The 16,844-nt window shown below is 41.0% G+C and overlaps 1 protein-coding gene across 3 annotated transcripts in view; it reads left to right on the forward strand.

Moving 5' to 3' along the window:
- Xpd (general transcription and DNA repair factor IIH helicase subunit Xpd) overlaps positions 1 to 16,844 on the forward strand; it is a 213,631-nt gene that overhangs the window by 15,125 nt on the left and 181,662 nt on the right. For all 3 annotated transcript variants that reach the window (XM_071667819.1, XM_071667817.1, XM_071667818.1), the window contains exon 3: positions 5,485 to 5,625. In XM_071667819.1, coding sequence (XP_071523920.1) covers positions 5,485 to 5,625 — 141 coding nt within the window. The remainder of the gene's footprint in view (positions 1 to 5,484; positions 5,626 to 16,844) is intronic.

Consider the following 16,844-nt stretch of genomic DNA (forward strand, 5'->3'; position numbering starts at 1 on the left):
TCTCCATGGATGTTTAATTTGTTTATGGATGGGGTTGTTAGGGAGATGAATGCGAGAGTTTTGAAGAGAGGGGCAAGTATGCAGTCTGTTGTGGATGAGAGAGCTTGGGAAGTGAGTCAGTTGTTGTTCGCTGATGATACAGCGTTGGTGGCTGATTCGGGTAAAAAACTGCAGAAGCTGGTGACAGTTTGGTAAAGTGTGTGAAAGAAGAAAGCTGAGAGTAAATGTGAATAAGATAAAGAATATTAGGTACAGTAGGGTTGAGGGACCAATTGGGAGGTAAGTTTGAATGGAGAAACACTGGAGGAAGCAATGTGTTTTAGATATCTGGGAGTGGATTTGGCAGTGGATTGAACCATGGAAGCAGAAGTCAGTCACAGGGTGGAGGAGGGGGCGAAGGCTCTGGAAGCGTTGAAAAATGTGTGGAAGGTGAGAACCTTATCTTGGAGAGCAAAAATGAGTATGTTTGAAGAAACAGTGGTTCCCAAAATGTTATATGGTTGCGAGGCGTGGGGTATAGATAGGGTTCTGTGGAGGAGGGTGAATGTGTTGGAAATGAGATGTTTGAGGACAGTATGTTGTGTGAGGTGGTTTGATCGAGTAAGTTATGAAAGGGTTAGAGAGATGTGTGGTAATATAAAGAGTGTGGTTGAGAGAGCAGAAGAGGGTGTATTGAAATGGTTTGGTCACTTGGAGAGAATGAATGAGGAAAGATTGACAAAGAGGATATATGTGTCAGAGGTGGAGGGAACGAGAAGTGGGAGACCAAATTGGAGGTGAAAGGATGGAGTGAAAAAGATTTTGAGCGATTGGGGCCTGAACATGCAGGAGAGTGAAAGGCATGCAAGGAATAGAGTGAATTGGAACAGTGCAGTATTCTGCAGTCAACATGCTGTCAATGGATTGAACCAGGGCGTGTGAAGCGTCTGGGGTAAACCATGAAATTTTTGTGGGTCCTGGATATGGAAAGGTAGCTGTGGTTTTGGTGCATTATACATGACAGCTAAAGACTGAGTGTGAACGAATGTGGCCTTTATTTGTCTTTTCCTACCACTACCTCGCACGTGTGTGGGGGAGGGGGTTGTCATTTCTTGTGTAGCATGGTGGCAACGGGAATGAATAAAGGCAGCAGGTATGAATTATATACAAGTACATGTATGTATATGTCTGTGTATATATATGTATGTATACGTTGAAATGTATAGGTATGTATATGTGCATGTGTGGACATGTATGTATATACATATGTATGTTGGTGGGTTGGGCCATTCTTTCGTCAGTTTACTTGCGCAGCCTTGGTAACGCGGGAGACAGCAACAAAGTATTATAGATGAAAATGATAAAGAATGTGAGGAACTGAATAACTAGTTCAAAGTGTTTTCACAGGGGAAGACCTCTGAATTGGAATAGAGAGAAGGTTTTTGGAAGACATTGAGATATCTTGAAAATGTATTAACAGAATACTAAAAGGTCTTAATCTTGAAAATACATTAACAGAATACTAAAAGGTCTTAACCCATACATAGCTCATGATCCTGATGAAAATTCAACATATGTGCTGAACATTTATGCTGATATGCTAGATAAACCTCATGAAATGCCATTGAAGATGCCACTGGAGAGGTAGAATATCAGGGGAATGGGAAAGGGCAGATGTCACACACATGTATAAGGAGACTGGGAACAGGCATTGAATTCCAAACCTAGTCTTGCTGGTGATGGTCATCTGTAAGGTTCTGGAAAATGTATTTAGAAAGTAAGTGGGTGACTTCAACAGAGGAGAGATTACCTGAGTAGGAAACAGCGCAGTTCTGGGGAAAGGAGGTCATGTGTATAGACCTCAGTGATTTGTGCAAGAGAGTGAGCTCTATCATAGACAAAAAGGAAGGCTGCATGGATTGTTTGTATCTGAACTGCCAGAGAGCATATGATATTGTACCACTTGGGAGGCCATTTAAGAACCTGGACCACTAGTTAGGAATAAGAGGAAACTCCTTCAATGGATTTGATATTATCTCAGTGGAGTGGAACAAAGAATGCATTTTTAAGGAGTCTTCCCCAAATGCATTGAGGTAACCAGCAGAATGCCAGGGGGCTTTATTCTATGTAAATGAGTTGCATAAAGGTGTGATGTCTTAGCTGAATATGTTTGCTTTCAGATGATGCAAAGGTTGTTAGAGAAGTGAAAAGCAATAGGATTGCTGCAACTTTCAAGGGGATCTAACAGGTACATGATTTTGATGAAATTCAGCCCAATTAAATATAATGAGGATGGGAGAGAGTGCCAAGCCCTCATGTGTTCCTGTTTAGTTATTGAGCATCTGCCAACCTTGTGTATTTTATGATGGTCAGAGGGGATGAATGTTCATATATAGACCTCATTTCAGGGATTGAGAGTGTTTAACCCTTGCAAAGCAAGTGCTTTTTCAGATGCTTAAAGGGCTCTTCCATAGTATTTTTTATTTTTTTTACTTTCAGAACCTACTGATATTTACACTCTAAGTACTTTCTCAAATACTCCAGGATGCAAAGGTCTTTCAGATTGTGATACTTCATTTTCTGGTAGCTTTTAGTCGGCATTTTTGTTACTGGTTTAGCTTATTGACTGAATTATAGTTCTCTTTCATGTTAACTTTAACTTGCTTGTGAAAGATTCGTATGAGATTTTCCATGCTGAACTTGATTGCCACTGAAAGAAATTACTGTTTCTGTGCATAGGGTTCTCATGGATCCTTGAAATGTTGTAAAATATTGAGTTATGTATTTCTGGGGTCTTGTAAAGATCTCAAATATGTGAAAATTGCTATTTCAGGTGATAAAAGGTCAGATTTCTGCTCTTTACCCTCCATGAGAAAAGGTCATGACACTATGTTTATCAGGTCTTAAGATTTCCCACTTTCATTCTGTGATCATCGATGGTTTAAAAACTTGCCACTCATAGAAACGGTTATCTAGAATTTGCCCAATATTGGAAAGTATGTACAGGCCATCAGCACCAAAGGTTATTATACGACACACTTGCTGCCACCCAGAAGTAAACATTGATCCTGGCCAAGTTCTTTATGGATTTCTTTATGGATTTGCCTAGAACCTTGATATCTTTTCTGACAAAGCATTCAAGTGACATGCATATAATGCCAATCCTTAGCTAAGATCTTACAGATTTGATAAGTTTACACAAATGTTTCATCATAAAGAAATGTTTGGAAATTCATCAGTCTTGGAAATGATGAAATGTGGGTGTCCCACAGTCACGTAGATTCTGTAATGAAAGAATATTCAGAGAGGACACTATCAGCTAATTGAAAGTGGTGGACTTACAAACATTACTTAAAAAGTATTTCAGCAGTGTGCTAAAAGACATTGGACTAATTTCCTCTGAAGTGTCCAGTTGTATGACAGGTGTGCTGTTTAGATCCCAAAGTAATTGCCTGGCATTTGTGCTGTTTACATACAAAAGATAATAGTGGGGATCCAGGGAACATGCCATGAGAACATGCAGAAGCTTATGGGGAAGCTAATACATGACAACCAATTAAAAGGTGTTGCTTTAGGTGACATCATTATTTAGCAGTTTGGTGATTTGTTGAATACATGAACAAGAGATTTAGGCTTCCAAGCTTTTAGCATTCCTAACCTTGGCTCATGAAGAGACATACTTCTCCTTGAGAAGATGAAGGGCTACCCTGATTTGTAGGATATGTATAGAAAGGTTCTTGTCTTATCCCATAGTCAGTCCACAGTTGAGTGTGGATTTTCAAAAGTAAAAGAAGTTGAAATTTACAACTTGCAGCAAGACACTGTAATTACACATAGACAAGTGATTATGTTACTGTCTGTGGAGTAGTATCCAGTGAGCCCATCACAAATGAACTGTTGAATTTTGTAATTGCAAGATCCAGACATCGGGCCCATCTGGAAGGGAAAGTGAATAAGATTAGAGAACAACATGACCAGAAATGGAAATGAAATGAGTATGAGATAGAAACAATTAAGAAGAGCAAGACTGTGCGTGTATATGTGATGATGCAGACAAGTTACTGAAGAAGCAGATGAGAAGACAGGGAGTTGCATGACATAACTTTCTTTAAAATCAAACCAAATGCAGTGAGAATAAATCCAAAGGAGGAGAATGCATGATTGAAAGATTTGGAATTGCAGATTAAAAAGGAAGCTGAAGAGCTGAAGCTTTAGGCATACTGATCTTTAAACACTTAAATGGAAAACATCATAGAGCCTGAAAGTTTGAAAGAACATTGTTAATTGGTCATACTACAGTTAACATACTTTCTTTTCAAATGGAGTGAAATTTTTAACTAATGTAAGAAGTACGTTCAACTTCATATTCATACACGTTTGTATAACTTGATATTTTTAATCTTTTAATTAAGAAATTCAATTAAATTACTGTACTTTTTATCTTTTTGATGGAGATTTTCACTGAAAACAGTTATTAAATTGTAATGGTTTTAATCTTAAAACTTTGAAAATGTATTATATGTTCTGAGATTACAGAAACAGGGGCCATGATGTAGGGGTGCTCATTTCTGTTTGTAAGGATGAGATGAATAGCTGGATAAGCTTCCTCAGTCCAGATGGAGGGAATCTCTCTGATATATTCATTGTTTGTAAAAACCCTCTTAAACCCTTTTCATAGGGAACTGGCAGCTGATGGTATTAATGTCACTGTAAACTTAAAATGTGATTGTTTCATTGCAGTTTCAGCAAACAAGGATTATGGTCTAGCTCACCTGCCCATCTTTCTCCTTTTGTCTTGTCTTTCTTTCCTCAAAAACCCTGTGTCCTACTCTTGTTTTTACTTTCATATGTGTGTATCTAGGTCGATCTTTCTTTTTTGAAAATGTGCAAGACCTGCTTGTTATGGTTGATTGATTACATAGTTGATCATCAGTATCAGAACAACATTCTACATCGGCACATTAATCTTTCCATGTCCTTGATCTGCTATCCTTTTACAGACATGCATTGAAATGAGAGTGAGTAACACTGAGAGGAAACCTTCCTGCAACCTTGGAAACAGGATGTTTTCTGATTTAATTAGCTTTACTTCATCTGAGAATTCCTTGCCACCCATTTTCTCTTTCAAATTTTTTTAGTGTCACTAACCCCTTAAGATTTAACTAATGTCAGTCCAGAAAGGGTCTGTCAGTTTTTTTATGAGGGGGGGGGGTCATTTATTGAGGTAGGAACATAGTACCCAGCAGTTAAACATTCTTACTAAATACGTTATCCTGCTTATTCTTGGATGGGATGCATTTTGGCATTCACTTTAAGCAGATTAAGGCATTGAGACCACAGCCTCTGTAGTTTTCAAAGCACAGTAGATTCTGTGTGATGTTTTTGAGTTATCTAGATTTTAGGAATATCTTTTTATTTGATCTTCCAGAATATTTCTGTGCTAATTTTTATACTCCATTCTTCTCAACAGATTTAGATTTTAAAGAGTTCCCATCTCTTCCACAGGGCCATTGTTTATTGGAGATGCCATCAGGGACTGGGAAGACTATATCGCTACTTTCTTTAACGATCTCGTACCTTATGGCTAATCCACAGAACCTTGCCAAGCTCATTTATTGCTCCCGAACAATACCTGAAATTGAAAAAGTAAGAAGTACCCTTTTTAGAAATTTTTCATGTTATAATTCAATAAGTTGATAGAGCATTCTAGGTTGTAGTAAAAGTAAAAATATGGAAAATATGTACAGATTGGTGCATGTTATGTATGAATATGTGCTTATGTATGTGAAGTTAAGCATATGTTTGCATATATGGGCTGATGTGTGATTGTACTGTATATCTAGGTATAACCTGACGTATAGAAAAGGCATTCAAAACAGTAAAGAACAACCATGTTTTCATGAAGTGTATTAGCTAAGTATGATGTGAATAACTAAGTAATTCTACTGATTTAGAGCCAAAAGGAACATGCAAGATTCTGCAAATGGTATTATTGTGAATGTTGGGTCCTTAGAAATGATGCCAGCATTGTAGCTGTTGCCTCTGGGTTATGTGAAATTTACTTGTAGAAGGGATGGTACCCAGCCTGTCACCAGAATTTCATGCTGGGAAAATTGATTTGAAGGTTAACTTTGCAGCAGGCTTTTTCTGATTTGCTGTCAAGTAAGTAAATAAGATGTTTAGAAGAAGGGAGAGATTGTGGAAGAATGAGTGAGTGTTGGTGGTAATTTCACCCACTTCCTCTGCCACCACTACCATTACCAACCATCAACATAACTACCAGCACCACCACTACTCATCAATATCATTATAATCAGCCATCAACTTGGCCACCACTGCCCATCAGTATTACCATCATCATCACTATTACCAACCATCAACATGACCACCACCAGCTAAAACCGCTGCTGTTACTGATCATCAGTATTCCCACCAATAACAGCCATCAGTGTTCAGAATTGACTTGAAATACCCAAAAAATTAAAAGAGGGCAAAGGAGGGTGTGGATGATATGTTTAAATCTCTACTAAGAGGGAAGAGAGAAGAAAGACTGAGGAGTGTCATGATTGACAACTCTCTAGTAAAAGGCAAGGGAAGTGAGTTAAAGACAAGAAATTGTGTTTCCAATGAGATTGTTTTTGCTCTTATTTCATGCAGACGCACAGTATTGGTGGGAAATTAAATTAATATGTTTAGAGATACTTTGCAGAGAACCAGATACTGTGAGTCCCTGTATCTTGAGGATTAGGAATAGTTTTTCTTAATGTACTTGTAGTGAAACAAAATATTAGCATTTACAGTGTATTATTGCCTCCATAAGTCACCAACATTTGCTATTTATTGCTGCCCTCCTTGTATACTAAGAGTGTGTTTCATGGAATTAGGGGAGCTAAAAAGGAATCCTTATCATGACTGGCAAACATAAGTGTTGTTAATGTTTTTATTTACAATTATTCATTGCAGTACAGGTAAACCACCGATTTTCCAGCAACTGATGGTTCGGCACCTCCTTTAGTCCGGACAAAATTACATGAGGGAATTGAAATTACCGTGGCCACCATACTAGTTTGCTGGGTGGCCACAGATGGCGTTGTGTGTAGGGCGTGCTTATTTACATTCTTTACTCTGCACTTGTTGGTGGTGATATCACAATTCTGTGAGATTCTTAGCTTATTTTGCTTAAAATTAACCCTAGCTATGGCTTCTAAGACATATGAGAGTGTCAGTCGTGGTGTCAAACATACACGCCAGTCCATATCGATCCAAGATAAAGTAGAACTGTTGAAAAAATGGACCGTGGTGTTTTTGTGCATAAGCTGTGTGACATCTACAGTATTGGTCCATCAACTGTTTGTGATATAAAGAAGCAAAGGGAAAAAATATTGAAATTCTATGCAGACAGCAATTCTAAGAAGGAAATGGTGATTAGAAAAACTATGAAAGATGATAAGAGTACTGAGCACAATCAAGTGATGATGGAATGGTTTCAACAGCATTAGAGTGATGGAGTGGACTTGTCAGGTAGCATGATAATGGACCAGGCTAAGTTGTTCCATAAAGAACTTGAATTAGCAGTCCATGGTATACTTTAGACACATGGGAGAAATATAATTAGAGGGTTAGAGGTGTGTTGAGGAATTATATTGCATGACCACAGTTGGTCTGGTAAAATGGTTAATTCGGCAAGGCTTTGGAACCAAGAGTGCTGGAAAATCGGTGGTGTAACTGTAGTACAATATTTCGACTTTAATGATTAGGCTTTTGTGGGCCACCTTGGGAACCATAGCACTGCTTATAACCTTGGGTCAGCAGTGAATCAAGTTCTGAGATCTGAAGGAAAATTAATGGAATTTGGAGTGTATCCCATTTGTAAGTTGGGGATTAGGTGTGTGCTTGTTTCTGGAATTAACTCACTATGTAGGAAGTGGGAACTAGTGTAAAAATATGTATATATTGTTTACTTTTTCACACATATTTTAGAACCTCTCTAAAAAGAAGAGGCCTGGTGTTACCCAGGATTTCTTCCCAGAAGCTTTTGAAGCCCAAGGCTGTACTAATTCCAGTAGCATGGAAATATGAACTACGTATAAGTTAAAATCTTTACTGAGAGACTGTGCTCCTTATGATATGGCCACCAAAGGTGACTTTTTATGTGCTGTTTAACCTTGAACAGGAAGTTCCAGTAACCCTTGGGGATAAGGGAGAAAGAATACTTTCCACGTATTCCCTGCGTGTCGTAGAAGGCGACTAAAAGGGATGGGAATGGGTGGCTGGAAATCCCTCCCTCCACTTTTTACTTTTCCAAAAGGAAGAAGAGAGAAGGGGGCCAAGTGAGGATATTCCCTCCAAGGCTCAGTCCTCTGTTCTTGATACTACTTCGCTCATGCAGGAAATGGCAAATATGTATTAAGAAAACATTGGGAGGTGAGTTTGAATGGAGAAAAACTGGAGGAAGTGAAGTGTTTTAGATATCTGGGAGTGGATCTGGCAGCGGATGGAACCATGGAAGCGGAAGTGGATCATAGGGTGGGGGAGGGGGCGAAAATTCTGGGGCCTTGAAGAATGTGTGGAAGTCGAGAACATTATCTCGGAAAGCAAAAATGGGTATGTTTGAAGGAATAGTGGTTCCAACAATGTTGTATGGTTGCGAGGCGTGGGCTATGGATAGAGTTGTGCGCAGGAGGATGGATGTGTTGGAAATGAGATGTTTGAGGACAGTGTGTGGTGTGAGGTGGTTTGATCGAGTGAGTAACGTAAGGGTAAGAGAGATGTGTGGAAATAAAAAGAGCGTGGTTGAGAGAGCAGAAGAGGGTGTTTTGAAGTGGTTTGGGCACATGGAGAGAATGAGTGAGGAAAGATTGACCAAGAGGATATATGTGTTGGAGGTGGAGGGAACGAGGAGAAGAGGGAGACCAAATTGGAGGTGGAAAGATGGAGTGAAAAAGATTTTGTGTGATCGGGGCCTGAACATGCAGGAGGGTGAAAGGAGGGCAAGGAATAGAGTGAATTGGAGCGATGTGGTATACCGGGGTTGACGTGCTGTCAGTGGAGTGAATCAAGGCATGTGAAGCGTCTGGGGTAAACCATGGAAAGCTGTGTAGGTATGTATATTTGCGTGTGTGGACGTATGTATATACATGTGTATGGGGGGGTTGGGCCATTTCTTTCGTCTGTTTCCTTGCGCTACCTCGCAAACGCGGGAGACAGCGACAAAGTATAACAAAAATATATATATATATATATATATATATATATATATATATATATATTTATTAAATTATTATTCTTGTCGCTGTTTCCCTTGTCAGCAAGGTAGCGCGAAAAATAGATGAAGAATGGCCCAGCCTCTCATATACACATATGTGCACATAAACACCCATACATGCACATATACACATACATATCACCGTATACATACATATACATACACAGACACATATATTTATACACATGTACATATTCATACTTGCTGCCTTCATCCATTCCAGTCACTACCCCGCCACATAGGAAATAGCACCCCCCCCTTCAGCGAGGTAGCACGAGGAAAGGACAAAAGGCCACATTCATTCACATTCAATCTTAAGCTATCATGTAGTGCATCGAAACCACAGCTCCCTTTCCACATCCAGGCCCCACACACCTTTCCATGGTTTACCCCACATGCTTCACATGCCCTGGTTCAGTCCATTGACAGCACCTTGACCCCAGTATACCACATAGTTTCAGTTTACTCTATTCCATGTACGCCTCTCACCCTCCTGTACGTTTAGGCCCCAATCGCTCAAAATCATTTTCACTCCATCCTTCCACATCCAACTTGGTCTCCTGCTTCTCCTTGTTCCCTCCACCTCTGACACATATATCCTCTTTTTCAATCTTTCCTCACTTATCATTTCCATATGTCCAGACCATTTCAACACACCCTCTTCTGCTTTCTCAACCACACTTTTTATTCCACAAATCTCTCTTATCCTTTCATTACTTACTCGATCAAACCACCTCACACCACGTATTGCCCTCAAACATTTCATTTCCAACACATCCACCCCCCTCCGTACAACCCTATCTATAAACCATGCCTCGCAACCATATAACATTGTTAGAACTACTATTCCTTCAAACATACCCATTTTTGCTCTCTCAGATAACTTTCTCTCCTTCCTTACATTCTTCATTGCTCGCAGAACCTTTGCCCTTTCCCCCACCTTGTGACTCACTCCTACTTACATGGTTCTCTTAAGTATGGGAGAAAGAATGCTATCTCTATATTCCCAGTGTCTCTAGAAGGTAACTCAAATGGGTAGGAACTGGGGGGGCTGGAAACCGTCCCCTTCTTATATTTCAGTATTTAAAAGGGGAAACAGAAAGAGCTGGGCAGGGAGTGCTCATCCTCCTTGAAGACACAGATTGGAGTGTCTGAATGAGTGTGGATGTAACCAAGATGAGAAGAGAGGAGAGATAGGTTGTAAGTTTGAGAAAAGAAACCTAGATGTTCTTGCTCTGAGTGAAACTAGGCTCAAGGGTAAGGGGTAAAAAAATGGTTTGGAAATGCTTTCGGAGTAGTCAGGGATTGTTGAGAGGACAAGAGCTAAGGAAGGAGTAGCGCTACTCCTGAAGGAGTGAGTGTGTGATAGACTGTAAGGAAGTAGATTCTAGATTGATGTGGGTAAAACTGAAAGTGGTTGAGGAAAAGGTCATTATTGGTGCATTTGCACTTATTCATGAGAAGAAAGATCATGAGAGGTAAGTGTTTTGGGAGCAGCTGAGTGAGCGTGTTAGCAGTTTTGATATATAAGGCTGGGCATTAGTGATGTGTGATTTAAATGCAAAGGTAAGTAATGTGGCAGTTGAGTAAATAATTAGGTTGCATGGGGTATTCAGTGTTATGAATGGAGATGATGAAGAGCTTGCAGAATTGTGTCCTGAAAAAAGACTGATGACGGAATACCTGGTTTTAAAAATGGGATATTTACAGGTATATGCGTTGAGTTAAAGAAATGGTCATTGGGCATTATTAGCTTATATATTAATTGATAAGTGTGTGAAAGAGAGACTTTTGGATATAAAGCTGCTGAGAGGGGCAGCTAGTTGGATGTCAAATCACTGTCTTGTGAAGGCAAGGATGAAGATTTGTTAAGGTTTTTGAAAAAGAGGAGACAATTACCAGGAAGAAGAGAGTAGTGAGAGTAAGTGAGCTTGGAAAGGAGACTTGTGTGAAGAAGTTCTAGAACAGGTTGAGCATAGAATGGGAAAAGATTGGAGTAAATGAAACAAGGGGAGTGTGTGAGGAATAGGAAGTATTTAGGGAAGCAATGATAGCATGTGCAAGAGATGCATGTGGCATGTGAAAGGTAGGAGATGGGCAGATTAGAAAGGGTAGTGAGTGGTGGCATGATGTAAAGTTGCTAGTGAAAGAAAAAAGAGAGAAATTTAGGCATTACTTACAGGTTTACAGGGAAGGAGTGCAAATGATTGGGAGATTTTAAGAGAAAGTGGTTGGAGGTCAAGGAAGGTGCAGGGGTTGAAAAAGAGGGCAAATGAGAATTGGGTTGAGAAAGTATCAGTAACTTTAGGGAGAATAAAAAGATGTTTTGGAAGGAGGCAAATAATGTGCGAAAGACAAGAGAACAAATCGGAACATCAGTAAAGGGGGCAAAAGGAGAAGCAATAACAGGTAGTGATCAAGTGAGGAAGAGATGGTGTGAGTATTTTGAAGGCTTGTTAATTGTGATTGATGAAATAGTAGCAGATATGGGATGTTTTGGTTGGGGTGATGTCTGAAGTAAGAGAGCCATTTGTGGAAGATGAAGTGCAGCAAGGCGGCTGAGTGGATGGTATTGCTGTTGAATTCTTTAAGAAAGGGGGTGACTGTGTTGTTGATTGGTTAGTAAGGATATTCAATGTATATATAGATCATGGTGAGGTACCTGAAGATTGGTGTAATGCATGTATAGTTCCATTGTATAAAGGCAAGGGAGACCAAAATGAGTGTTCAAGCCACAGAGGTATAAGTTTGTTGAGTATGCCTGGTAAGTTGTATGGGATGGAATTGATTGAGAGGGTTAAGGTATGTACAGAGCATTAGACTGGGGAGGAGCAGTGTATAGTTTCAAAAGTAGTAGAGGATGTATGGGTCAGTTGTTTGCTTTAAAGATATTTTTAATTATCTATTATACTTTGTCGCTGTCTCCCGCATTAGCGAGGTAGCGCAAGGAAACAGACGAAAGAATGGCCCAACCCACCCTTACACACATGTATATACATACATGTCCACACACGCACAAGTATGAAGTCTGTTGGGGATGAGAGAGCTTGGGAAGTGAGTCAGTTGTTGTTCGCTGATGATACAGCGCTGGTGGCTGATTCATGTGAGAAACTGCAGAAGCTGGTGACTGAGTTTGGTAAAGTGTGTGGAAGAAGAAAGTTGAGAGTAAATGTGAATAAGAGCAAGGTTATTAGGTACAGTAGGGGTGAGGGTCAAGTCAATTGGGAGGTGAGTTTGAATGGAGAAAAACTGGAGGAAGTGAAGTGTTTTAGATATCTGGGAGTGGATCTGTCAGCGGATGGAACCATGGAAGCGGAAGTGGATCATAGGGTGGGGGAGGGGGCGAAAATTTTGGGAGCCTTGAAAAATGTGTGGAAGTCGAGAACACTATCTCGGAAAGCAAAAATGGGTATGTTTGAGGGAATAGTGGTTCCAACAATGTTGTATGGTTGCGAGGCGTGGGCTATGGATAGAGATGTGCGCAGGAGGATGGATGTGCTGGAAATGAGATGTTTGAGGACAATGTGTGGTGTGAGGTGGTTTGATCGAGTAAGTAACGTAAGGGTAAGAGAGATGTGTGGAAATAAAAAGAGCGTGGTTGAGAGAGCAGAAGAGGGTGTTTTGAAATGGTTTGGGCACATGGAGAGAATGAGTGAGGAGAGATTGACCAAGAGGATATATGTGTCGGAGGTGGAGGGAACGAGGAGAAGAGGGAGACCAAATTGGAGGTGGAAAGATGGAGTGAAAAAGATTTTGTGTGATCGGGGCCTGAACATGCAGGAGGGTGAAAGGAGGGCAAGAAATAGAGTGAATTGGAGTCATGTGGTATACAGGGGTTGACGTGCTGTCAGTGGATTGAAGCAAGGCATGTGAAGCGTCTGGGGTAAACCATGGAAAGCTGTGTAGGTATGTATATTTGCGTGTGTGGACGTGTGTATGTACATGTGTATGGGGGGGGGGTTGGGCCATTTCTTTCGTCTGTTTCCGTGCGCTACCTCGCAAACGCGGGAGACAGCGACAAAGTATAAAAAAAAAAAAAAAAAAAAACATTTCAACGTTTCCCCTTTTAGAAAGTTAAAATACAAGGAAGGGAGGGTTTCCAGCACCCCGCTCCTGTCCCCTTTGGTGCCTTCTACAAAACGTGAGGAATGCGTGGGAAGTATTCTTTCTCCCCTATCCCCAGGTATGTATATTGGCTCCCCAGGTACATATATTGGCGTGTGTGGACATATATGTATATGAATGTGTTTGCGGTTGGGTTGGGCCATTCTTTCATCTGTTTCCTTGTGCTGCCTCGCTAACGCAGGAGACAGCGACAAAGCGAATTAAAATATTAAAAAAATAACATTTCAACGTATATGTATATACATACACAGACATATACATATATACACATGTACATAATTCATACTTACTGCCTTCATTCATTCCTGTCGCCACCCCACCACACATGAAATGACAACCCCCTCCCCCCACATGCGTGCAAGGTAGCGCTAGGAAAAGACAACAAAGGCCACATTCGTTCACACTCAGTCTCTAGCTGTCATGTATAATGCACTGAAACCACAGCTCCCTTTCCACATCCAGGCCCCACAAAACTTTCCATGGTTTGCCCCAGACACTTCACATGCCCTGGTTCAGTCCATTGGCAGCACATCGACCCTGGTATACTACATTGTTCCAATTCACTCTATTCCTTGCATGCCTTTCACCCTCCTGCATGTTCAGGCCCAGATCACTCAAAATCTTTTTCACTCCATCTTTCCACCTCCAATTTGGTCTTCCACTTCTCCTCATTTCCTCCACCTCTGACACATATATCCTCTTTTCTCCTCGTTCCTTCCATCTCTGACACATATATCCTCTTTGTCAATCTTTCCTCACTCATTCTCTCCATGTGACCAAGCCATTTCAAAACATCCTCTTCTGCTCTCTCAACCACACTCTTTTTATTACCACACATCACTCTTACCCTTTCATTACTTACTCTATCAAACCACCTCACACCACATATTGTCCTCAAACATCTCATTTCCAACACATCCACCTTCCTCCGCACAACTCTATCTATAGCCCACGCCTCGCAACCATGTAACATTGTTGGAACAACTATTCCTTCAAACATACCCATTTTTGCTTTCCGAGATAATTTTCTCGCCTTCCACACATTTTTCAATGCTCCCAGAACTTTCGCCCCCCTCTTGCACCCTGTGACTCACTTCCGCTTCCATGGTTCCATCCACTGCCAGATCCACTCCCAGATATCTAAAACACTTCACTTCCTCCAGTTTTTCTCCATTCAAACTTATCTCCCAGTTGACTTGTCCCTCAACCCTACTGTACCTAATAACCTTGATCTTATTCACATTTACTCTCAGCTTCTGCAGTTTCTCACCCGAATCAGCCACCAGCGCTGTATCATCAGCGAACAACAACTGACTCACTTCCCAAGCTCTCTCATCCACAACAGATTGCATACTTGCCCCTCTCTCCAAAACTCTTGCATTCATCTCCCTAACAACCCCATCCATAAACAAATTAAACAACCATGGAGATATCACACACCCCTGCCACAAACCGACATTCACTGAGAACCAATCACTTTCCTCTCTTCCTACTCATACACATGCCTTACATCCTCAATAAAAACTTTTCACTGCTTCTAACAACTTGCCTCCCACACCATATATTCTTAATACCTTCCACAGAGCATCTCTATCAACTCTTATCATATGCCCTCTCCAGATCCATAGATGCTACATACAGAATGTGAGAGAAATGTTTAGAAAAATAGGTGGATTTGTATGGTGTGGGAAGTAAGCTATGAGAAGTTTTTTCAAGGGCATAAGGGTTGTATATAAGTAGGAAGTGAGGAGAGTGAATGGTTCCAGGTGGAGGCTGGTTTGTGGCAGGGGTGTGTGATATCAACATGGTTGTTCAGTTTGTTTATGCATGAGGTGATGAGGGAGATAGATGCAAGAGTCTTGGAGAGACGAGTGAATATGGAGTCTGTGGGGGATGTGAGTGCCCGGGAAGTGAGTCGTTTGTTGTTTGCTGATGATACAGAACTGGTAGCAGATTCGAGTAAGAAATTGCAAAAATTGATGATAGAATTTGGAAGAGTGTGTGAAAGGAGAGAGTTGAGAGTGAATGTGAATAAGAGCAAGGCTCTTGGGTTCAGCAGGGTTGAGGAACTTTTTTTCAGTCACAGGCAAAAGTCCACTTCAAGGCTGGGCCTTAATTTGAAATGCAGAGAGAATAATGGAAGAGAAAAAGAAAAGACAAGGGAAAGTAGTGGTGAATTTTGGAGGAAGTGAAAAACCTGTCTTTTCAAATGTTACTGGTCATACTTATTGGGAAAGACATGAGAATGTAGATAGTTCCAAAGCTTTGACATGTAGGGAAAAAAGCAGTCATCAAAACAGCCCACTCTTGAGTTGCTGATGGCCACACAGTAATCATGTGACACAGCAGCTTGCTGGGTATTGCGTGGTATGCCTAGTGGTGGTGATGCACAAGCAGCCAGCTCATGGAAGCAAAAATGCCAATTATGAGTACTCTTGTAAGATTCTTTAGCTAGTAAGGAGCAAATTATCATATTATAAGAATCATCCATGCCATGTAGGTTAATTATGGATATTAAATTGTTGTCTGTTGGGGATGAGAGAGCTTGGGAAGTGAGTCAGTTGTTGTTCGCTGATGATACAGCGCTGGTGGCGGATTCATGTGAGAAACTGCAGAAGCTGGTGACGGAGTTTGGTAAAGTGTGTGGAAGAAGAAAGTTAAGAGTAAATGTGAATAAGAGCAAGGTTATTAGGTACAGTAGGGTTGAGGGTCAAGTCAATTGGGAGGTGAGTTTGAATGGTGAAAAACTGGAGGAAGTGAAGTGTTTTAGATATCTGGGAGTGGATCTGTCAGCGGATGGAACCATGGAAGCGGAAGTGGATCATAGGGTGGGGGAGGGGGCGAAAATTTTGGGAGCCTTGAAAAATGTGTGGAAGTCGAGAACATTATCCCGGAAAGCAAAAATGGGTATGTTTGAAGGAATAGTAGTTCCAACAATGTTGTATGGTTGCGAGGCGTGGGCTATGGATAGAGTTGTGCGCAGGAGGATGGATGTGCTGGAAATGAGATGTTTGAGGACAATGTGTGGTGTGAGGTGGTTTGATCGAGTAAGTAACGTAAGGGTGAGAGAGATGTGTGGAAATAAAAAGAGCGTGGTTGAGAGAGCAGAAGAGGGTGTTTTGAAATGGTTTGGGCACATGGAGAGAATGAGTGAGGAAAGATTGACCAAGAGGATATATGTGTCGGAGGTGGAGGGAACGAGGAGAAGAGGGAGACCAAATTGGAGGTGGAAAGATGGAGTGAAAAGGATTTTGTGTGATCGGGGCCTGAACATGCAGGAGGGTGAAAGGAGGGCAAGGAATAGAGTGAAGTGGAGCGATGTGGTATACAGGGGTTGACGTGCTGTCAGTGGATTGAATCAAGGCATGTGAAGCGTCCGGGGTAAACCATGGAAAGCTGTGTAGGTATGTATATTTGCGTGTGTGGACGTGTGTATGTACATGTGTATGGGGGGGGGGTTGGGCCATTTCTTTCG

This window comes from Panulirus ornatus, chromosome 12 (assembly GCF_036320965.1).
Source record: "Panulirus ornatus isolate Po-2019 chromosome 12, ASM3632096v1, whole genome shotgun sequence".
NCBI lineage: Eukaryota > Metazoa > Arthropoda > Malacostraca > Decapoda > Palinuridae > Panulirus > Panulirus ornatus.